General features: G+C 34.7%; 1 protein-coding gene across 2 annotated transcripts in view; it reads right to left on the bottom strand.

Moving 5' to 3' along the window:
• The window catches only part of PATJ (PATJ crumbs cell polarity complex component), a 282,880-nt gene that overhangs the window by 228,342 nt on the left and 28,895 nt on the right, over positions 1-25,643 (bottom strand). For both annotated transcript variants that reach the window (XM_036234605.1, XM_036234602.1), the window contains exons 10-15: positions 23,415-23,506; positions 21,968-22,109; positions 19,111-19,257; positions 15,853-15,929; positions 11,833-11,889; positions 171-305 (exon numbers count right to left, since the gene is read on the bottom strand). In XM_036234605.1, the coding sequence (XP_036090498.1) occupies positions 171-305; positions 11,833-11,889; positions 15,853-15,929; positions 19,111-19,257; positions 21,968-22,109; positions 23,415-23,506 (650 nt within the window). The remainder of the gene's footprint in view (positions 1-170; positions 306-11,832; positions 11,890-15,852; positions 15,930-19,110; positions 19,258-21,967; positions 22,110-23,414; positions 23,507-25,643) is intronic.

The following is a 25,643-nucleotide window of genomic DNA, read 5'->3' as shown; positions in this document are numbered from 1 at the left end:
ACTCTGAGGTATACAATACTATATTAATTACAGTCACCGAGTTTTTCAATCTAAGTAGGTCGCATTACACTGGCATTGGTGATAAAGTAATTCAGTGGATTTCTGGTGAGAACACATCCTCCTGGAACTTAAAAATTCCTGCCCTGTGTCTGTTCTCTCATAAATTTTACCTCAAGAAGCTCATCCTCTGGCTGAAGGAGGCTCAGTAAATCAACAGGATAACCTGGAGAAATCGAAGAGATATAATGGTGCCCATCAAAGGAATCCACTTCCATGCCAAGTCTTAGAGTGTGGATGGGCAGGAGCTGCAACAAAATACATAGCAATAATATCAAATACAACAAGGCACAAATCTTACTGTTAATTCTCCATCAAGTATTTGACAGAAAAGGCTCACCCCTTGAATTAGGTCACGAAAATCCAAAATGAGGTCAATAAAGGAAAAACTAGCTTCAAGTAAAATATAAAGTTATTTGTCGTATTGCTGTCACTCCTCTTTTTCTTTTAGATTCCTTGGGAACGGAGGAGCAAACATACAAAGTCCTGTCTTCAATACTAAGCTCTAGGCACTCCAGACTTCCTAAAATTCCCAGTGTCACTTTTCTGCCAGGCTCCCCATTTCCTAGAACTTCCTAATGCCTCTTCATCATCTAATTAATGTCCACTCACACTTCAGTACCAAAGCAGTGTCACTTCCAGAAAGTCCTTCCTGATGAGTTTGTCCATCTACATCTGGGGTCCAGCATCACCCCGTATGCATCACCATCACAGCTCACAATATATTGTTTTTAAAATATCTGTTTTCCTGATTGTTCTCCCAGACTGAGTGCAGAGTCTGCATCTTTTCTCTCTATAATCTCAGGCCCCAGAAAAGTACCAGGCACTAAACATGGGCTTATTAAATATTATTTAACTGTAATTGAAAATTTTTTAATAATTTTTTTAAGTGTTATTTGAATTAATCCATGAAAGATGGTACCTTATTCAAGATATCCTTTTCTGTTTCACCAACTTAAATGAGAACAATTTCTGCTTTGGGAAGAGGCATGCGTGTATAATAGGAGAGATAATCATTACTCCACCCTAAGATTGAGGCTGTTGGCTTAAAAGGATTCATATGAGCTAAGAAATAAGTCAAGGGGCAAGAAACTAGCCAATATCTAAGTAAAGAGATGAGTGTCTTAATGTTCTTGTCTATAAAGGTCAAAAGCATTCACCAAACTTCATTCCTTGACTTTCAAAGATAGAGCTAAAATTTCTAATTGCGATTATATAAACTCAAGTATGGTAAATAGTGCTTATCGTGATTTATATTTCCCATATTAATAGTCTATCTAAAAATACCTGCCCCACTTCTCACTGTATACTAGATAAGGAGAAAATGCTGCACTAGGTGGCAAATGCCTCCACAACATGGCTCTTTCCCTCCCCTGTTCTCTGTGATGTCTGAGCTTCCCCATAGTCATCTGCTCTGAGTCCCCAGAGTTGTACAGGCCTTCCTTCAGACACCATCTGGGGCTCTTTCTGTTCCACTACAGACACACAGATAAATGTGAAGTACCAAGGAGTCCAGCTACCTAATCTCTCAATGACTTAAAATAGGCATGAGGGACTTCTAGCCCTGGGCAAATTTTCTGAAAGTGCTCTTGACCACCAAGCACCTACAACCATCTCTGGCAAAAAGATGTGCTAGCATTCTAAACAGAAGATTAAGATTGTTTTTACACTGTTGCCTCTGTGTGATTGCTTTATTTCTCACCACTGCCACCTTATTCTCTCGTCTACTCATTGTACCAAATCATGTATATCAAGCTAGAAGGATCCATTACTATCATTGTCTTTAGTTGTAAAAGGTAAATAAAAACTCTCAGAGAAATGACCATTTGCTCTTTGTTTTTGAGCCAAACACTAGTGCAGAGAGTGGTTAGTGGTTCCGCCCATGGTCATTGCTAGTGGGAGACTGAAGCCTGCTTACGGGAGCAGATTGTTCAATTTTCCGGAATTTTGCAAGCCAATTATTAAGTATAGCTATTAATAAAATTAAATTACCTAAGGTTACAATTAAATAATACTAAAAATAAATGTAATAAGTACTCAAAATCCATCACTTCCTAATTATTTTTTACCACATTTGATCGATGTTCTCAAAGCAACTTTTATCTGTTGTATCATGTATGGTAGAAATACCCTCTATTTAAGAACACAGAGAATATTGAAAGGGTAAACAATTAAAAGAGACATATGAAATGATTAATTTGTTTATTAGTTGCTAAATGCAGCTGGATCTGGTAACTAAACAGTTTTGCTCTCACAGAGAAACGTGCAACAATGAAGTGCTATTATGAATCTCTTTCCATCTCAGTGCTCAGTGATGTCATTTTGGTAGCTTGAAATCTGCCATGGTGGGACTGTTTACACTATAACTATCAGTAAATGCTACAAATTAGAACTCCTTTTTTTCTTTTAGAGAAATAGATTTTACCAACATTATCTCTCACCTGTAAGCTAGTTTGAACATGCTATCTAGCATATGTTTATAGAATATAAACTATGTGCAAGTATTTGAACTATGAGCTGGAATTACAGGGTGAATGAAAGAAACAGTGTCTACCCTCAAGGAACTAACATCTAGTTTGGACACAGGCAATAAACAAGCAAGAGAGAAAGCAGATTCATGCAAAAAAAGTAAGTAAACAAATAATTCACCAGCAAATCATTGAAAAATAAATAATTACTAATTGTGGTAAGTGCTGCGAAGGAACTGATCTGGGTCAAGACATCAGACCCAACTGGTGCAGAACATTTTTGAAAGGTGGTCAGAGCAGGTTTCACAGAGATGGGGACATATTTAAGATGAGACTTGAAGGATAAGAGCCTACTGGGGGACTGCTTGTGAGAAATGAGTAAAAAAGATGAATTGCTAAGTTTTTGATTTCAGCAACTAAGTACATGATGGCAGTAACTTATGCATAGAAATAAGTGCCCAAATTAAAACAAAGACATTGCTGTACACACAGGGATATCTTCGCTACCCATATAATAATGCCCCCTGTCCTCCAGAACAAAAAAAAATTAAAAGATTAAGGAGGAAACTGATTTCAATCTTCTCTTTTGGCCCTTTATCAATTCTGCACTATTCACATGGGTAACCCCCATTCCCTACACCCACGGAATCGCTTCCCCTCCAGAGAGATACAGGGTTCTGCTCTTCTGGGCTATTCCAACATATATCTATAAACATCTTGTGCTTCCTAGAAACTTAAATCATGAACAAAACACACGTGCTCCATCTTTAATCACACTGAACAAATAAACCAGAAATGTTTACAAAATCTGTCAATGTGAAAGAGACCTATCTGATATTAGTTCCAAATCTAAATTAATACAATTATATCTGAGTCCAGCTGGGTTTCTGAGATATTATGTTACACTAATGCAGGCTTTTCCACAGGAGCAGAACTGTTTAATTACCTGTTTCAGATGTATTTAGCAACTAAACTAATCAACCATTTCATCTGTCTCTTTCAGTTGTCCACCTTTCCATATTCTGAGTTCTTACACAGAGACGATAAAGTGTTAAAATGACAGGAGTGGGTACAAGAGACAAATGACTGATGCCTTCACACACAATGTACATTCAGCTTTTTGATGCCTATTTGATGTGCTTTGCAACGGGTCCTATTTAAATGGACAAAGCTACTGAGCATCGGGATTGTCAGGATCCTGATATGACAAGTAAAAGATGAAAGGAAATGTATCCAAGCAAAGTGCCACCATAGCGTGATTTACTGTCAGTGTGAAAATTTTAAAGATCAGACGAGATCAGGAAACCTAGAAGCCTACACCCATGAATGGAGAGACCTGTCACGAAACAAACTGTGGCTCATTCATTCCCCTAAAAGATCTACTTTTTTTTTTTTAAGTTTATTGGGGTAACACCGTTAATACAATTATATAATTTTCAGGTGTACATTATAATTTGACATCCATATATTCTATTGACTGTTTACCACCCAAAGTCCAGTTTCTTTCAGCTACCATATATTTGATCTCCTTTACCCACTTCACCCTCTTCCTACGCCCCTATTTTTGACCCCCTTTAACCATCTACCGCTCCCCTTCTCCCCCACCTCCTACCCTCTGGTAATCACTAGTCTATAGTTCATGACCATGAATCTCTGTCTTATTCAGTTGTTGTAAAAGCTCTACTTTTAGGACCCTAAAACAAGACATCAAAATGCTCAAGTGGGAGTATAAATGATGTTCCTTGGGGCGGGAGGGGAGTGAGGCAGGGCCCGGGGCTTCTGGAAGGAAATAGATATGTCAGTGGGATGGGGTAAATGCTTCCAAAAATGTTGAACTCAAAATAGAACAGAAAGGCACACAGTTGGTTCCTCCCCCTCTTCTCCCCCTCCCCCCTTCCCTCCCTCCCTCCCTCCCTCTCTCTCTCTCTCTCTCTCTCTCTCACACACACACACACACACACACATACACACACATACACAAAATATTAAATAGCCACTTATGTTTAAAAATTAGGGGGAGTTACTAAATTTACCAAAAATAAGAATCAAACTTTCCAAGAATGAGGTTATAACTTTTAAACTAAGGGTAAAACACAGCGTATCTGCCTCCAAAGTTAGTGTGTTCTCTCAGTGGTTACATAAGACAATCAATCAATCCATTATGGTTTGATTTATATTAGTTTTTCTCACTTATCTAAAATTTTAATTCTGAATGTTCAAAAAATATACACTTATGTGCTTTGTTTGTACAGAAATATATTGAAGGTTCTCTTCGATTATCTAACACCACTTATCATTTTAGAATCATTTATGTTACTTGTCTGGCCCATATGATAGTTGAGCTTTTGACATCTAACACATTGAGCTTATGAGTCTTTCCCTATATTTGCTCATGGTATTTCCTCCACCTGGAATATCCACTGCTCTTATTTTTCCAAAACCATTTTTTCAGCATATACTTTAAATGCCATCCTCTCAATAAGCCTCCTTCATCTGTCTTGAAGTGGTACTTCCTTCCCTGAATACACATAAGGCATTTTAGCAATACCTGAGCAATAATTCTCAGTGGGGTGAGGCAAGAAAGGATCACAATTTCCTTTAAGGATCTCACCCCAAACCTACATAATCTGAATATTGGTAAGGAGGAATAAAATAGGGCATGTGTATTTTGTAAAAGATCCTCTGATGTTTCCGATTGGCCACCAGCCCTAGTCAATAACCACCGTTTCTATAGTTTGATTCTGTCTTGTGTTCTGCACTTAAAAAGAGATCAACAAAGTATAGAATTACGTGCTTGAGAATTGGTAGCAGTGGTTGGTTGTCTCTGAGAAAGAGAACAAGGGGACTGAAATGAGAGGGAAACTTATGTTTTGCAGTGTATATGTCTGTAACTTTTAAATTTTATGTCTTGTTCATATATTATCTATTCAAAAGAAAAGAGAAAAAAAAATGGAACAGACTTGGGGGCCAGATAACTCTTAATTTGTTTTCTGATTTTGCCATTTACTAGCTGTATATGATCTTAGGGAAGTCACTTTACATGCCCGGCACTCGGTTTCCACACATTAGAAATAGAAAAGAAGAAATAGCTGCTCACCAATTGGATAACTGTGAGAAATAAAGAAATACATTTGTCAGACCGTCTTGTCAAAACCAGAGAACGGAATCTGGTATTTTTGTTTCCCACACCAGGGATTTTACTAATGCTCACTCCATATCACAATTGATGGCCAGCAGAAAGGTCACTGGAATGAGCTTAATGCTTCTCCCCTCACAGTACTGTGGTTATCTTAACACTTGCCAAGAAAGCCATCCCTAAAAGTGCAAGTCTCCCCAGATGCGGGAAACTATTCCTGTGTCATGATTAACAGCTTCCTAGAAACAGTGCAGGCTAATGCTCAAGCAACTGTAAATTGCTTTCACCTCCCTTCGCCCCCTCCACTCCCACCTCACAATTTCACCCACCTCAAGAGAACCCTTATCTATTAACATTGGCCCATAATATATGAAGGTGCTTCTTGGATCATAATCCCTTCAAGAGTGGTGGCTATGAAGTGGCGACCAGAGTGACCATCTAAAGACAACTAGACCCTTAGGAACACCAGTGATAGCCACAAAACCTGATTTTCCTTATCAGAGAGCTGGTATAGCACAGAAGAAAAACCTACAGCTTTGATCACAGATCATGATACTATCCTGCTGAAATCCTTCCACTGATGTTTCTTGGCACTGAAATAAAGCCTGGGCTTTCCACCACAGACTTCCAGGCCCTGTATATCACCTGGCCTCCCTTATTTAGCAACATTCTACTCTTCACTCAGTTTGTCCCAGATGCTCTAAAACAAATGACTTCCATTCCTTCCACATACCAGCCTTTTCCACCTATGGGGCTGCTGTACCTGCTGCTCACCTGTTTCCCAGCTCACCACATTCTTGTCCTTCAAGCTTGAGATCAGAAAGGCTCTCCCTGGCTCTCTCTCTACAGTGGCTCCCCAGTGATGCATTCGTCATCCTGTTTGTTCCTTTGCATCACTTCTTACAATCTACAACTATCTTATCAACGTATTTTTCATTCGTTTATTATCATGCCCCTACCCAAGCCTAGAACCTAAGCTCTATGGGAGCGCCTTTTCCACTTTGTTTCTCCCAGTTGGTAGCAGTGTGTGGCATAAAGTATCAGCTCAGTAACTGTTTCAGGAATGAATAAATGCACTCTAAGCCACAGCCTGCCTCTGCTACTAGCTAGCTGTGTAATTTGAGACAAACTTTACTATTCTCATCTGCGAAATAGGTTTTAATAGACTAGTCCCCTTTATTGTAATATATTGTAGAGGTAAATGAGAAGCAACTGAATTAACTAAATTTCCAATTTTAAGAGGATTTTTTAAAACTTTAATTCATCAAAATAAAGAAATAATCTATGGGCATTTATAATTAAGAAATCAATGTAAAGAAATAAATATGTAATGATAATGTTATGTGGAAAAATTATATATCCCTTCTCTCATACATATATTACACAAAAAGATGGTAAATATATACAGGCAACTACTAAATATGAAAAGAGAATAGTGCAATTATGAGTTACTCTTTTTCTTCTAATGCAAAGAAAAAAAATTTTGTCACGACAAAATTTCAATTAAGTCATTTAATGTTTCACAATAGCTTGTAAAAATAGCCTTTAAAAAGATGCCTTTAAAAGGTTAGAAACTAAAAGTATACAAAGCATACAATTGGGAAACGAAACTATCATCTATTGAACAATTCTTACATATCAGCACTGAGCTTTTAATTAAAGCATATAGTAAATATATATTTTTAATCATCAATGACCATAGGTATAGTAATTGTTCATATAATGTAGAAGAAAAATGTGGCTGCTATTTCACCTCCTAAAGTATTTCCCCACATGTCATCTTCTGAATGAGATCTTTCCTGGTCAACCTATCTAAAAATGTAAACTCACACTCTCCTGAAATCCTTATCCATCTTCCCTTCCTTGAAATGGTGCATGGCACATATTACCCATACTATATAACTTACTTATTTTCTATCTTTGCCCACTAAAATATAAGTTCTAATAGGCAGAGACTTTTTTTCTGCTTCATTCTCTTCTCTAACCCCAGCACCTAGTAGAGGACCTAGCATAGAGTAGACATTAAAAATGATTGATGAGTGAATGAATGAATAAATAAATAATAAATGAATAGCTGAATGAGCTGAGTTTCTATAAGTGGTTCTGAAAGTCTGTTCAACTCAAAGCCTTTCCACATCTTTATACTACAGTTACTGAGTACTAAATACATATACATATATATATATGTATATCACAGAAATTGATCTGGAAAGATAAAATTAGTAAGACTGGTAGCAAGGAACTAGGGAATAAAGGTGAGAGAGAACATCTTCTGCTTGGAAAAAGACAATGACATTAAGATGCATACAAAGTGTGGTTATTATCTTTTTACTTATTATAGAATATGATGAGACCAGGCCTTACAGCTTTAAACATGGAAGGATGGACAACTAAAACTCAACTGCATGATGAACTGAGCCTGAGCTAAGGCATGTTCTCCCCCAAGAACTTCTCTTGACTTCTAAAGCTACATGGGGAGAGAGGCTAAAAAGCTAAGCAGTGAACCTCTGAAGGGCAAAGCAAAGATTTCAGCAGCCCCAAAATACTAAGGAGATAGAAATGGAGTTCAGGTCTCACCAGGAAGAGGGACTCATGTGAAACACCTGGAAGGCTATAAGTTAACGGCAAAGGCAAACAGAACATCCATACCTTACCAGACTGAACCTCAGCCTTGTCTCAGAGACGATCACCACTCCCATCCCCAGCGCTGTCCCACCTAACACATACACACATGCACACATTCTATCTCCTTAACGGAGAGATAATATCATCCAAAGCCTTTTGCAGTTGGCATACACAATGTCTAGCATTCATTCAAAATATGACATGATAAGAGATATAACCAGAGAAAACACCAAACTATAGAAACACATCTAAAGCTGGTCCACATAACGGACTTATTTATAAAGTCCCTATAAACTATGATTAACATGTTCAAGAAATAGAGAAAGAGATGGAAAATACAAAATTTTTTAAAGTGAGAACTCTACTAAATAGATTATAATCTAAAAAAGAGTAAAACAGAAATTTTAGAATAGAAAACTACAACAACTAAAATTAAGCACTCAATAATGGGCTTTAGCAGCAGAATCAGAATATGAAATTTAGTAAACTAGAAAACAGATAAATAGAAGACATCCAATATCTAACAGTTTAGTATAAAGTTCAATTTTAGGAAAAACATCATTAATTTACATAAATAATTAACAATAGCCTACTATATGCTTGTGACTATTCTAGGCACATTCTATTTAATTTCTATAGCACTCATGAGATAGTTTCTAATTTATTACTATCTCTCTTTTACAAACAACAAAACTGAGACAGAGTTAAGATAATTTTACAAGTTAGTGAGTGGATAAGCAGGATTTGAACTCAGGCAGTTTGGCTACAGTCAATATAATCAGTAAACTATACTGCAGTAATTAACAATAACCAAAATGTGATGAGGTATTAATATTTCTTATGCTTGTTTTGAATTAAATCCCTCTCGATATATTTAGATGGAATTATCAATTAATGACAACTCTAATAAAAAGATGATTCTATAAATCATTTAAAACTAACTAAAAGGTGTGCCATGTGGCTTTCATGTTGCCCATCTGAAGAAAACTTGGTCAGCTGACCCACACAGGCACAGGAAGGAAGTGACTCAAAATGCAGATTAGCTCAGAAAAAATTGTCTCCCCCATGTCAAGCAGCCCCTGCCACTTGACCTAGGTTCCCCCATTTTCCTGACCTCTCCCATATTTGCTGGTCAGCTTTCTGAGGGGCCTAAGGGGATGTGGGAGGATAGGCTGAGACCCCACCACCAAAGGTTGAGTGAGGTCTACCTGATTGAGGACTTTGCGCTTTGATTAAAGAAACTTCTGCTTAAAAAAAAAAAAATTCAAACCTATAAAATAATAGCATATATAAAATTATGGAAGAGAAATATTCATCACAAATACTCAAAGAAAAAAATAGTAGTTCTAAAGAAATAGCTTTTTATAAAACCCTCATGGGATACAGAAAACTCATTTTGAATATTACATGTGAGAGCATGAAATAAATAAATAATGAAAGAAAGAAATCACAAAGGGTAGATGAGATACCAACAGAATTATTTCAAGCTGCAGAGACTGAATCTGTCATAATCCTATCAAGAATATGTCAACAAATATAGAAAATAAAACAATGGCCTACAGCCTGAAATGTACACTATATATCCCAATCCTTAAGAAAGGAGATGTCAAGGAGTGCAGTAACTGCAGGACCCCTGCTCTGATTTCCCATGCAAGTACCATGATGCTCAAGGTGAAGCAACAAAGGCTTCCACCTTATGTGCAGCAAGAAATTCCGGATGGTCATGCTGGATTCAGAAAAGGAAGAGGTACTCAAGACCTAATAGCAAGCATTTGCTGGTTACAGTAGAGCTTTTCTCCAACTGCATGGATCATGAAAGGCTACAGGTTGCTCTGAAAGAAATGGGCATGTGACAGCAATTGACTGACCTGAGACGTAACTGATATTGACAGGAAGGCACTGTCAGAACACAACATGAAGAGACAGCACGGTTTCTGATAGACAAACATGTCAGACAAGAGTGCATTTTGTCTCCCTATTTGTTTAATCTGTATGCAGAACATACCATATGAAAAACTGGGCAAGACTCGGGAAGGAAAAATGAAAATCGTTGGAAGAAATTTAATAACTTAAGATATGCAGATGATACCATCTTACTGGCAGAAAGTAGTAATGATTGAAATGACTTCAGATGAAAGCAAAAGAACAAAGTGCCAAAGCAGGACTGCATTTGAACATTTTGAAGCCAAAAATCATGACTATAGAAGAAATACACAACTTTCATATAGACAATGAAGACACTGAAATTGATAAAGATTATGTTTACCTTGGTTCAGTCATCAATTCAAATGGACACTGCAGCTGAGAAATTACGAGAAGGCTGAGACTTGGAAGGGCAGCAATGGAAGAATTAAGAAAGATCACCAAGAGCAAAGATGCGTCGTTAGAGAACAAGGCTAAGATCATTTACACCCTTGTATTCTCAATTACTATGTATGAACATAAAAGTTGGACAGTGAAGAAGACTGATAGGAAAAATACTGATTTATACAAATACCCTGGACCACCAGAAAGATGAACAAGTGGGTCCTAGAACACATTAAACCTGAAATATTACTTGAGGCAAAAATAACAAAACTGAAGTTGTCATGCTCCGGGGACATCATGAGAAGGCTGGCATCTTTGGTAAAGACAATAACACTGGGAAAAATAGAAGCAGCAGGAAAAGAGGAAGAACAGACATGAAATGGATTAATTCCATAAAAGAAGCCACAGGCAGGATGTATAGGAACTGAGCTGGGCTGCTCAAGATAGGACATTGTGGACATTACTCATTCATAGAGTCTCCAAGAGCTGACTCAACAGCTCATAACACACACATATGACAGAAGAGAATAAGCTGGGCTCACCTCATATACCCCATGTGGCATTACTATATCATTTTTGAAACTATTCTGACAAGAAAACCTTACTTTTCTCATCATTTGTTGAGAAAGCCACCTAGAAGTCTTCTCTACATTTCAATTACCTTGGCTTTTGATTATCCAGAATGGGAACTATAAAATTAATTTGTAGTGAGAGGACACTAAAAATGTTGGGGAAAACCATAAAAGTTACCTTCCGGCATTTTGCCATTAGAAATAAAGCTCTCGCTATAAAACTTTTTAAATTAAAGAAAAAACATTCCCTATACTCAGAAGATAAACCACTTTTCTGTCTTTAAACATCTGGACTTGAAGAATTTTTAAAGTCCATATTTGTGGTCTTGATTTTTAGAAAACATTTTAAAAGAACTTCTTATAATATCTGAAAAGCTAACACATACTTTACACAGTGTTACTCTTGTGTACTACCTTTAAGGTGAGCAAACATTCAACCCTGAGTTTTGGCTTCTAGGAAGTAGTACAAGTGACGCCACATTCTTCCCGGGCAGATCTAACCATTACCTTTCATAAGTGAGACCTCGCCACATTTCCAGAAAACAGCTCAGACTAAATTCTGGAAACTTTAGGTTACAGCACGAATTTAGTTTCTTCAACAAGAACTTAAAGACTGAGTTTGTCCAAAAACAAAAAATCTGGTAACACTTTTTAAAATAATGTTTACCTTTGAATATTTCTGTAACTCAGCATCATCTGCAATCTGTGTGTCCAAAGTAGCAACCTAAATTTACAAGAAAAAATATTTTTAATATTTTAAAAAGGTAACTTTATTTCTTTCTAGGTTTCCTGAAAAAAATCTGTAAAATCTGTATGTTACACTGACAGAATTCATCTGACCTGCATTCTAATTTCTTTCTATATTTTTTAACTCCATAAGTAAAACAATGTAAAATTTCAGAATATTTGCTTTTGTTATTATTTTCCACAGCAATCTTTTTCCTTAAATTATTCAAAAATTGAACCAGAAAGTGATAGGCAAATATATATGTAATTTTAAAAATCCATGATCCCTAACCAATTTGTACTTCTTAATCCCTTCACCTTTTTCATGCAGCCTCCCAACACCCCTCCCATCTGGCAATCACCAGTTTGTTCTCTCTGAGTCTGTTTCTTTGGCTTTTCATTTATTTTGTTCTTTAGATTCCCCATGTAAATGAAATCATATGGTATTTGTCTTTCTCTGTCTGACTTATTGCACTTAGCATAATACCCTCTAGGTCTACCCACGTAATTGCAAGTGGTAAGATTTCACTTTTTATAGCTGAGTAATATCCCATTGTATATATGTACTACAACTTCTTTATCCAGTCATCTATTGATGGGCACTTAGGCTGCTTCTACATCTTGGCACTGCAGTGCATATAGGGTTGCATATATCTTTTAGAAGTAGTGTTTTAATTTTCTTCAGATAAATACCCAGAAGAGGAATTGCTGGGTCATAAAGAAGTTCTATTTTTATTTTTTCAGGAACCTCCAAACTGTTTTCTATAGTGGCTGCACCTGTTTGCAATCCCACCCATATTACATGAGGGTTCCCTTTTCTCCACATCCTCGCCAATGCCTGCTGTTTTGTGTTTTATTGATGATAGCCATTCTGACAGGTGTAAGGTGATATCCTCATTATGGTTTTAATTGCATTTCTCTGATGATTAGTGACTTTGAGTATCTTTTTATATGTCTATTGGGTATCTGTAGGTCTTCTTTGGAGAAATGCCTATTCAGATCTTCTGCCCTTTTTTTAATTGGATTGATTTTCGTTGTTATTGTTTTTGATATTGAGTTGTATGAGTTCTTTATAAATTTTGGATAGTAACCGTTTATCGAATGTTTCATGGGCAAATATCTTCTCCCATTCATAAGTGTCTTTCCATTTTGCTGATGGTTTCCTTTGCTGCTCAAAAACTTTTTAGTTTGACATAGTTACATTTGTTTACATTTTCTTTTGTTTCCTTTGCCCAAAGAAAAAATATTGCTAAGAGCAATGTCAGAGACTTTGCTGCCTATGTTTTCTTCTAGGAGTTTAATGGTTTTGAATCTTCTATTTAAGTCTTTAATTGACTTTGAATTTATTCTTACATGTAGTATGAGAAGGGGTCCTACTTCATTTTCTTTTTTGCATGTATCCATCCACTTTTCCCAATACTGTTTATTGAAGAGACGGTTTTTACCCTGCTGTATATTCTTGCCTCTTTTGTCATAGATTAAATGACCACATAGGCATGGGTTCATTGCTGTTCCATTGATCTATATGGCTGTTTTTAAGCCAGTACCATGCTATTTTGATTACTACAGCCTTGCAGTATAGTTTTATATCAAGTGAAATGATGCCTCTGACTCTACTCTTCTTTCTCAAGATTGCCATGGCTATTCAGGGTCTTCTATGATTCCATATAAATTTTAGGATTATTTGTTCTAGTTCTATGAAAAAATGTCATTGGTATTTTGATAGGATTGCATTGAATCTATAGGTTTCTTTGGGTAATGGATATTTTAACAATGTTAATCCTTTGACATAGTATACGCTTCCATTTATTTGTATCTTCGATTTCTTTCTACAGTGAAATACTTTTCTGACTAAAGATCTTTTACGTCCTTGGTTAAATTTATCCCTAGGTTTTTTGGGGTTTTTTGTTTGTTTGTTTGTTTGTTTTTGATGCAATTGTAAATGGAATTATTTTCTTAATTTCTCTTCTTGTCTTAATTTATTAATTTCTCTTTCTGATAGTTCATTATTGGTGTATATGAATGCAACCGATTTCTGAATACTAATTTTCATCTTGCTACTTTATTGAATTCACGTATCAGTTTTAACAGTTTTTTGATGGCAACTTTAGTTCTCTATATGTAGTATGTCATCTGCAAATAATGACAACTTTACTTCTTCATTTTCAACTTGGATGTCTTTTCTTTTTCTTGTATGATTGCTGTGGCTAGGACTTCCAATACTATGTTGAATAAAAGTGGTGAAAGTGGATATCTTATCTTGTTCCTGATCTTAAGGAAAATACTTTTAGCTTTTCCCCATTGAGTATGATGTTAACTGTGGGGGTTATTTTTACTTTTAAATTTAGACCTTAAAACAAAGTTTGCAAGGTCATTAAGGTCAGACAAATATAGAAAAACTGAAGAGTGTGACTTTCCACAGCAAGCTCAAACCATTTCCCTAGGAGAAATAGTTGGCACGGAGACAAACAGAAAGGTCTGGACTGGTGGGGAGCTCATGGAATACTTAAGCTTTTTAATCCTGGCCTAAAACTATTCTCAGTTACAATAGTGGATATCCACAGAAATGAATGGCTTGCAAGCAAAATATTGATGATTTGCATCTGTAAGTTGTTAATAAAATATGACACATCTGGAGGAGATAAGTTGACCAGTGATCCAACTAAAGCTTTTAAAAGTACTGTACTTTAGATAAGTAGACTCTGGAAGAAAATAAATAAGGAACTCTGGAGTGCATGCATGCATACATGCATACATTCACCTTGCCTGGCTTCTCCTTCCTGCTTCTCATCCTTCAGAACAACAAGTTACAACTCTTAATGAATAAGTTGTCACTTTAAATTTCCAACTTCTAATTCTGTCCCCTCTTTCTTGCCCCTATGTTATTACCTCTACATGTGATAAATGAAATTTGGAAAGGTAGTTATATGGAGGATAAAATTTTAACAAAAAAAGAGCCCATCACAAAACTGGCCATTTATAAATATTGATACACCAAATCACTTTGAATATCAAACCATTAAGGGTAATAGAATAGGTCATTTGATAGGTGATAGCCTAATGACAAAAACAGCATTCAAAATCTATGAAGTAAAGAAGCGATAGTTCACAAAAGGTGACATCTAGGTAAAAAATTAGCAAAAGAAAGTAAACTTTTGACTCATCTTAATGACACCGGAAAATTCCGGACAACAGATAGTGGCTATACATTCTGAACCAAGAAGAAAAAAAAATATGCAACCAGCTAACAAGTACTAATGACAAACATATGTGAGAAACCATGAATGACAATAGAACTTTAATAGAATATTTTATTACTAACGCATTTAGTGAACACTGTAGAGGATTTTCTAAGTACAGTTTTCTGCTTTCATGTGGATTCATATGGGGAAATGTAATCAATCCCCTACTCAATGAATCTAATAACAGGTGAAAGGCAGTCTAATGGACCACTAGCACTATAAACTTATACCTAACCTAAATTACTTCCTGTTCTCCCAAATACATTTGATAATCATTCTTTCATTTTTCTCATAAAACTGTAAGATTCTTTGTGAAACATAGAACTAATATCCACAGCCCTTTCAGTGTACAATAAAACAAACAGATCATAAAAGCATTCGTAAAAATGCCAGCAATTTTAAGCAGCTGATACAGGTTATAAATTTAAAGGCAAGCCCTCTTTCTCCCAACATTTTTCTGCCTGTTGTTGACTTAAATGGTTTCAACGTGAACTGTCTGCTAATTGTAACTAAAACTTGTGTTCAGTCCTTAATTGTTCTTATAGCTTAAATGCTTTAAAAAAACAATCAATTGATTGATTTAATAGGAAAGAAAGGCAGGAGGGAAAAATAAACGCGGGTTGGCTACTCTTTAACTCTCCCATTCCTTTAAACTGTAGTGTTAAGGGCTTGACATGAAATGAGACATGAGTGTTTTTTATTTGGAGATTTTAACATACCATTACTTCATAATCAGGACCCAATAGCTTTTCCCATCTGGATTTCAGCTCATTTTCTGGAGAGTCTGTGGCTCTTTCTGGATTTAAAAAAAAAAAAAGAAAACAAAAAGTCGAAGCTACTGTGAGCCAAAAACACTTAACTATTAAATTCTTCAAAAACAGCAGTTTCAGCAAGTAAAAGGGAAATAAAAAGGAAAATTCATTAACTTAAGTCTACTAGGTAAAGTATATCACAGGTGACTACTGAGACTAATGTAAAATGTAAAGGCTGGCTGTTACCATATTATGAAGGGGCTTTTGGTACGAAGGAATATTGAAAAGGGAAGAGGAATGATGAGTTATAAATGAAATTTGAATTACATATGGTTTATATATAAACATCCTGTAGTTTACAAGTAAAATGCATCTGGCTTAGCTTTGTAATATGTTAGAACAAACAAGGATTTAATTTAAATGTTAATCACTTCAAAGTGGTACCTCAGCTCACCCATGGGAAAAGTAAGAACTTATCAAGCTATCTTTACTATCAACTAGGCACATCAATGCAGTCCATTCAGACTTTTCTCTTGTGTAGACATAAAGGCATGTCTTGTTCAATTCAACCAGTGGGTGCAGGAGCTTTAATAAAATAGAAACTTTGGTTTTACTTTGGTCTTTTGTGGCTACTTTGTTATTACATAAGATTTTTCTACTTGACAGTAATAACACCTTTTTTGCATAGGTAAGATAATTTTAAAGAACTAAGACAGGTTTTAAGTGTCCTGCCTGTCCTCCATATGATCTTAGCCAGAAGCTTAGTATACAATATGTAGTCTTAATAATGCCTAATAGGTCAAAGTGAAAGTACTAAGACTATAATTTCAATTTATATCTATAGTCATAGCAGAAAATAATAAAATCTCTACCTTTTCCTTTAAGTTGAAGAAAAACTCTCAATTTTGTTAAAAAATTGAATAAGACACAGAACACCTACATCACCATCTGTCTCAAATCAAACATAACTTGCAGTATCAGCTTTAAGTCTTCAGCATGGACAGCTCATCTTGAATGCATATAATGCTTAATTACATAACATATAACAACTTAATACATTATAATTTAATACATAAAACTTAATTACATAATAATGAAGTAAAACATGCTAAACTCAGAAATCAGAGACTAATGAATGCCATAAAATTTAAATTATTAGATTTACAAAAGAATATCCATAAAATAACTATATGCTAGATAACATTTCAGGAATAACTAATGAAAGGTCCTATTAAAAACAAAATATCATTCAGGTAGGCACCTTTGTGCCTACTCCTGTTAACATTTCCATAAGAAATTGCAGTAACAGGTCTACCATCTTGCCTGTTAAATTTCTTCCAGACAGCAGTTTCTTATCTGGTAAGCTAATGTGAACAAAATCTGCAATGAACTGGTTGAATTGTAAGCTTAAAAACATGATATTTAAAGATGATATTTTATATGCATGTATAAAATAATTTTGACATTTTATCTTCGATTCTTTTGACTATATTTTACCTTTCAGTTTTACAATGAAAGTTGTCATGAGATTTAAAGCACAGCTTAAAGGCCTAAGTACCAGAGGAAAGAGGTTGATTTATTTTCAGCAGCTCAATAAATCCTGGGCTACACAAAATGATCAAAAAAATGAACTGTATGATGAGTTGAAACAATCATTCCAATGGAAGTAAAGGGGAGCAGACTATACTGTCCCAAAATATGCCACTTTGACATGTGGATTATCTTAAGATGAAAGTAATCAAGACCCAACAGACTCTGAAAAAAGCTTTGCCTCTCCCTTACCTAGAATAATTTAGAAAGGAGGCCTGGCCCCAGAATAGCTATTACCAGAGACATTTTTTATCTGAAAGACCTATCTGCATGGCAGGGCAAATTTCTAATTCCCAAACATCTGTGCTTCTTATGGTCCTGAGAAGTACTCTCCTCATTTTTGAAGCCCCAGGTCCCTAATCCCATTCCTTGGCTCAGAATGGCATATAAGTCTCAACTGCTCAATTTGTCCTTGGGTTTCATATTTTTATCGGGCTTCCACACATAAGAAATTTTTCTCCTGTTAATCTGTTTTGCCAATTTAATTATCAGACCAGTTAAAAAATCAGGAATAGAAGAAAAATGTTTTCACCCCTACAGCAAAGATACATATACATACATCCATACATACATAAAAGCTAACTTCATAGATGTTAGAATATTTTGGTCTTACTCTCAAGTTGAAGTTATACACATTCATGAAGAAAACTGTAGTGAGGTTGATCCAAAAAAAGAAGGTATTTTATTTTTACCTGATAGTTCACTGAAAGTCTACTTGGGTTCCCCTGAATTATATAGCAAAGGCTAACAAATCTACTTGAGTCAAAAAAAGAGTAAATTTCTAAATCACAGGAAATGTTTTAACCTGAATGAAGGGTTACTCCTTCCTTCAGGCCATTCTTTCCTGAATGAAGGCAAAGCCAAAGCCAAAATTTCTCTGAATGTGAATGGTATTAAGTATTCCATTTCATTCAACTGGCGAGGCTTTCCTGAGCACCTCTGTGCAGCACATTGTGGGAGACTCTTAATATGCTGCAGAACATACTACAGTAGCTGAGGTATCAAAATACAAAGTAAAAAAAAACAAAGTTGCATATCATTAAAAAAGAAAAGAAAAATATATAGCTACTCAGGGGTTTGATGAAACATAAAAAAAATGATGCATTAGGGAGATAGTTTTATAAAGTCTATAAATGTCTAACCAATGTACTGTATACTTGAAACTAAAAAAAAAAAGAAAATCACTCCAGCCTACTAAGGTTGTCTAAATGCTACTAGAAAATAATTTAATTGTTTCTGGGGGGTGGGGGGGGGAGGATGCATTATTAATTTTTATGGTGAAAAGAAAATACTATTATATGTATTATACGTCGTATGTAGATAGCTATATATCTATAGCTATATCAATAATATACGAGCTAAAGTATGTAGTAATTAAAAATGCTGACAAGATTTAAAAAGTCATAACATTAATAAAAATGCATTTAAAATTAATATAATCAAACAAAGATTAAACAACAATATACTTGGTCCCCAAACTGCGACGTGTTAAGATGTTGATATTTAGAATACCCTATTTTATATCTCCAAAACACCTCTAAAGCAACCTCACGTTACTTTGACTATAAAGAAAGAAAACAGTTAACAATGAGAAAGTCAAATTATTTTGCTTTGAATCAAATGCTTTGTGCCTACCCAGTTTTTCTAAGGCTTGTATGTTGTCATTTTTTAGATTATCCATTTTTTCTTCAGTTTCTTCATCTTCGCCATCCAAATTAGTTTCCGTTTCCACTGCTCCAGTTAGAAAGAGGGCTGGTGTTTTCGGTGGTTCTATAACAGTTTCTGAAATAAAAATTGCTAACTTGAATCACTAGCAGTTAAAGACCATAATTAAGTGAGCTTATTCCACTCCTATTCTCCTGTTTCACAGCCGCATTACAAACATCTCAGGTAACTTACATATATGATTCCTTTGTTTAAAATCCCTTGTACAATGACCAATCAATTCCTTAAAAAATAAACTTTTTGGTAGTATTAAAAAGAATAAGGAACTAGGCAGTGGGAAGAGAAAAGCAAGGTAAAGTTGACAACAAAGCAGGAGTAGATGCTTTTCGATTACAGCCTCGAAAAAGAAAAAGAACACTACCGACTTATGCTCTTGCTGCTGTGGTGGAAAGAGTGAAACATGCAGGATAAACTGGTCCCATTGCTCTCGGCTCTCCTAGGCACTGGAAAGACATTATCATGAATATAACAAACAACCTATGTAGGTAACCTTATGAATTGGAAGGGAATTGGAGGGGATTCCTCTGGTTGCAGAGCTCTCCAAGCTAAATTGAGCTAAGTAAAGCAACAGGACGGCCAAAGCTTTAAATCTCAAGCATTCGAAACACCATGTATCTCTTCAACATGAAAAAAGTGAACAAGGTTATTTTTTAAAAATTACACCTTACTTATAAAAAGTATTCTTACAAAAAATATTTAAACCCTTATAAAAAAATATTTAATCTGAATCTAACTAAAGCTTTAGATCTAGCTAGCTTCTATAAAAGACACTTAAGGACATTTGGGAAAACTGAAGTACATGTTGGGTATTTGATATTAGGGAATTACTATTAGTTTTCTTTGGTGTGATAATGATATGTTTAAGAAAATATCCTTATGTTTAGAAGCTACAGACTGAAGTATGTAGGCTGAAGTGTCACGTTACCTACTACTCACTTTAATGGTTCAGGAAAAAAAAAAAACATACATAGATGAAGCAAATATGGCAAAAGGATAACTGCTGAATCTAAATGTATTAGGTATATTATTTTTTAATTTTCCTGTATGTTTGAATATTTTTAATATATAAAAGGTTGAAAAGTAGAACCAGTTAAAAGTTCCTATGATCTTAACATGAGATTTTAAATAACACATAGAATTTTTTAGATCATTATGATACACACCAAACAGTGCCAGTGCCAGTAAAAGAAATGCCAACCAGAAGCTGCTAGTGTCACCAGGGAGAAGAATTACACATCAAGATTTACCGTACAAAGCAGTACTGTGATGTGATTGTGTGCTACAGATAGTACATGAATAGGTACACAAATAAGTACATATAAAGTATACAAAAAGTAGGAGTTTAGAGGAGAAAAAGCAAGATTTAGAATGGCAGAGGAAGGTATTGTGTAAGAGCTGGAAGTTGTGCGATTTGTTTCCATAAAACAGACTTAAATGTTGACTATGTGAAAGGTACACAAAGATGTTCCCTGGGGCGGAGGGCAAAGGCATAACCATTCCCCTGCATTATAGCGGCTGCACATTAAACAGATTAGAATGGCGTGTGATAAATGCTACAGTGGGTGCTCTTCAAAGAGTGCTAGTGAAATACGGAGGAAGGACGCCCAAACCTTGAAGGAAGAGGTGAAGATTTAGAGTCAAAACTTATTCCAATACAAATTTAAAATGTAGGCATGCCCAGTAAACATTTGCTAATTCACAAATGACATACTTCATTTGATATAGCAGACTGAAGCCAAGGACTCTATCAGAGCTATTAAAACCATTATGCTGACATAAATATTTATGTAAACCTTTTAAGGTCAACATAGCAGTTGTACGATTTGTACTATTTAAGCAATTTTAAATTTCATACATACAATGGAGTTGACAGGGCATCTGTCTTTCAGCAGCAAAATTTCCACCATCACATAAAACTTAAAAAGTTCCAATTTAAATACAAATCAATATTGGTTGAGAGCAAAGGTCTCCAGGCTTATTATATCTTCAGAGGAAGGAAAAAAAATGTATTCACCTTCTGATAAACTCTAATCTAATGGAATTATTTATTACTCACTAGTTATACAACTAGTGATTCATTTAAATTAAATGTGTCCCCATGACTGTCAAATTTTGTTAATCTACACACATCTAAGTTGATAATTAAAAACTGGCATGCATACAATTATGTTTTGTTCCATAATGAAAATTTATATTATTATAATCAAAATAACAAATATTATTTTACGAATAAAAATATTGATAGAAATCCATATTTTCTCTCACTATATTTTAAAAGGTAAATCAAGAGACATTAGAATCAAATATCTCATAGGACCTAGGAATACCAGGTACTGTCGGTATTAAAAAAAAAAAAGGATAAATTACAAATACATTGTGGGAAGTAAAATGAAACATGAAGCCTGCAAAATGTCAAAGCATTAGACAAATGAGAGCTTTGGGAACAAAAAGTGTCAAAAAGCTTTATTATTCAAATATAAGTAATAAATGAAATTTTGAAGCTTTTTGGGATAACGATTTCCATCTCCATTTAGAGAAGCTCTCAGAGCTTAATGAGTTTTAGGGTTCATGTTTTAACATTTGGACTACCACATTATAATAGGCAGAGGAAACTATTCTTCAATACATAAATGAGCTGATTCATTTCTCCATAAGTGCATTCCACATGGTGGGCCATTTTTCCTTCCCAGACTCATAGAGCAACTTCCAGAGCTATATTTCTAAATCCAGACTACATGGTGGGGAGAAGGACAGGGGAATCCATTACCTCTGTCCGAAGGCTGTTCAAGTACAGGAGCTGATGAGGATGTCTTCCTTCGAACAAGGGTTAGATGTAACACTTGCCCCGCATTTCGTAATATTTCAACAACATCCTGATTGGCAAAACCCTGAATATTCACTCCATTGACCTGAAACAAAGTAAACAGAGGTTTCAAGTTAGCTGCTATTTTAAATTCTGGCAAGGCAAAATAAAATTAGGCAATTCATTTTATTCCAAAAATAACTTGTATTAGACCTATAAAAGTATTTGAATAAGGATGCAAAATAAGTAGTAAAACATGCTGAGAAACTAGAAAGCAAATGCTACTAAGTCACACATATTTAACTTACAGCCTGAGAGAGGCAGAGGGTCTAATTCTGATAATATTCAAAATTCAAAGCGTCATAAAATACAGTAAATTGTTAGACATAGCTCTCAAGATATATTAATAGAAGCCATTATTATTGAAATTAAAGAGGCCATGCACTATTTCATCTCTCTACCACATCAATGTGATATTTTCCAGAAGAAACACATTAATCTCCCTCCATCAGGTTTTCTAAAAGTATGTGCAATAAAGGTATATACTAATCTAAGTCAAGCCCAATTCCATATTTCTGAAATCCATCAGGACCAAAAGACCTCTTCCTTCAATCTTCTTGAAGCCTGACAAACCATTACTTTTGCTTTCCCCATAAGTATTTTCCCCATAGCATCCATAGCTGATACAGATCTCCAAACTCTGCAAAGCCCAATAATGTAAAAGCCAAGAGTCATGAAAGGTGCTTCCTTATATAGACTTGAAGGACAAAGATTCAAATTATACAAACAAAAATCTGTTTCTATCGTAAATCACTAAATTAAATTAGTGTGTGTGTGTGTGTGTGTGTGTGTGTGTTTATATGCTTCAAATATTATTAAACTCTAAGTTTAATTTTCTACTAAATGGAAGAAAGAGCAATCTGAATTGATAAAAGGTAATTATTATATTCTCAAATATATATAATATCTCAATTTTGTAAGTACTCAAAATTACTGTTAGCAGAAAAACTACTTTCACAAAGAAATAAAAAGATTTGGTAAATGGCCTGTTAATTTTATACAAAATGGGTAAATTGAAAGAACACAAAGAGGTGCTTAAAAAGTGTTTTCTAGGAGAATGCTAGAGTACCTTTCAAATACATATGTGTGTATGTTAAAAATATATATATATAGGTACATATTATTTTTTCCTAGCAATATGGTTAGTGACTCCTTTACTCAAAGAGAGTGAAAAAAAAAATCAAATTTAGGATCATAAGAATACAGAGTAATGAGATTTCACTAAACTAACAAATTTAATTTTTAAAACTTTATGGGACTACTTAAGCCATTCCCCTCTCACACATATTATAATAAATATAACTTTTTTCTCCAACTTGATTCAATTCCAAAGCAGAGGGCAGTTACTTACAGCTACTATTTTGTCATTCACTTGAATTTGGCCATTGTTGTCTGCAGCGCTGCCAGGTATCACACTTTTCACGTAAATCCCTGAAGCTTCCCCTAAGGTGCAAGAAACATATGGAAAAAGGAAGAAGCTCTAATTAGGCCTTGATTGCAAAATTCATATCATGAGGTTAATTAGCTAAAGGGGCTGACTGGAGGCTTGATAAATAGTATTTTGAACACAAGCACAGAAATTGATGGATCATTTCAAACTGTCACCATCATGTGACCCGAATCTGAAATGATCTGGCTGATGACTATTTCTGGAAAAATAATCAGTAAAAGAACCTTAACAAAATGTAATCCAATGTAAGCTGGAATTCAGAGAGTCCAGGTGAAGTCTTACTCTTTTCTCTTGGTCTATCATCCTTCTCACTGCTGACCTGGCATAAGTCTTCATCATTTCTCACCAGTATTACTACAAGTCTCCAAACAGGTCTTCCTGACTGTATGTAGTTCACTGTTTATGTTAGCTTCCCCAAACACAGGAAAAAGAGAAGTACACATAGACTTAAAAATCTAGAATAATCTCAGCAACATGAAATAATCCTTATATTATAAAATAAAACATTTAAACAGGAACAATGGCTATATAAAAATTACAACTGTATAAAAAGTATGCATACCGATGGGCAAGGATTAGAAGGGAAATTGGAAAGTGAAAAACCACAGCTCTGGATGATTTTACATTTTTATTTTTTAACAGCAAATGAACTTAAAATATTGTCTGAACAAGAAAAATAAACATAATGGATTCCCATCACCTATACAATAAAATGCTAATTTCATATAATCACATTCAAGGACCTCCATCATTTGCCTCAAACTTCTTTTTTTCCTTTTTTTTTTAACTTCATCCTTCCAACAAGATGAAACTCCAGCCACACTAGACTCTTGATATTCCACCAAAATACCAAGTATTTTCTTGATTTTATCCCTTTTTTCATTTCATTTTCTTCCTGCCAACCTCACTCCTTCCATAGAAATCTTTCTCTTTTCCCATGCTTAGCACGAATGACTCTTTCTTTGTAAATTTTCCATTTCCCTGTCAAATTGTCATCTGCCATGATAGTTTGCTTGTGTCTCTGCTAAAACACATATTTCATTTATGCGTGAACAACTGAGTGTTCTTTACATGTTTGTCTCTCTGCATAGACTTTTCTTATACTCATTTTGCTACCCCTTCCAGAACTAAGAAAGTAACTGCTCAAAAGTTCCAATGAATAAAATAAAGTGAAAATCATTTTGAAAGACTACATGTTAAAAAGAATATTGAGTTTGATAAAATGTTCTATCTAGTTCTTGGATTCACCTCTGCCCACCCACCTCTGGTCCCAAAAATCACTTTTGAGAGTAAAGAAGTAAAATGGTCTTTTCTTTACTCAGTAATATAAACATTAAATTTTATTGATTTTCAATCAATTCTGCACTTTCATTTTCTCTGCATGTATACTGTTAGGTTTACAAGAACACCTTGAAAACTTCATATAATAAAGGTTCATGAGCCGTAAGTTTAGGAACTCAGCCATGATTTCACATATTAACCAGACAGCCTATTAAGAGCTACTCAATATAGTTTTTTGTGACATTATTATACAATCCATACTTAGCTTTTTTGAAACTCATTTAAATTCCGAGCCTAAAAAAAGTGGCACTTAGAAAAAGCTAAAGATTTGAAAACAGTTATTTCATTAGGCTAAAATAGCATGAGGTGGTCTGACATGAATTTCATTCAGGATTTTGAATACATTAGCACTTTTAATCTTTCCACCTGCTGTAAGTATACAAAATGATAATTTTTAAAAAATTAACTCTCTAATCTCTAGTTTTTGAAAAGCTAGAACATGTCATAATTCTAAATTTTCATGTTACTAGCAAATATTGTAAAAAGATTTATTTTCCTTATTCTAATGATTTTCTTATAATAATAGAGCAACTTTTACAGAGAAAGTTATCAAAGCTTTACATGTAGTTGAAGGAGTATTATTATTCAGAAACACTTGGACCATGTATTTATTCTTACAATATATTTCCTTTATATGAAAGAAAAGTAATTCTAATTAATTAATTTTATCATTTTTTTTAGCAATTACACATAATAGTAATACTTTTTTGACATTTACAATATGAAATACATGTAGTAATCACTTTACTTTATCACATGTAAAATGTAAAAATATGTAACAGTCACACT

This window comes from Rousettus aegyptiacus, unplaced genomic scaffold, assembly GCF_014176215.1.
Source record: "Rousettus aegyptiacus isolate mRouAeg1 unplaced genomic scaffold, mRouAeg1.p scaffold_m13_p_1, whole genome shotgun sequence".
Lineage (NCBI taxonomy): Eukaryota > Metazoa > Chordata > Mammalia > Chiroptera > Pteropodidae > Rousettus > Rousettus aegyptiacus.
This window is presented reverse-complemented; position numbering and strand designations above follow the sequence as displayed.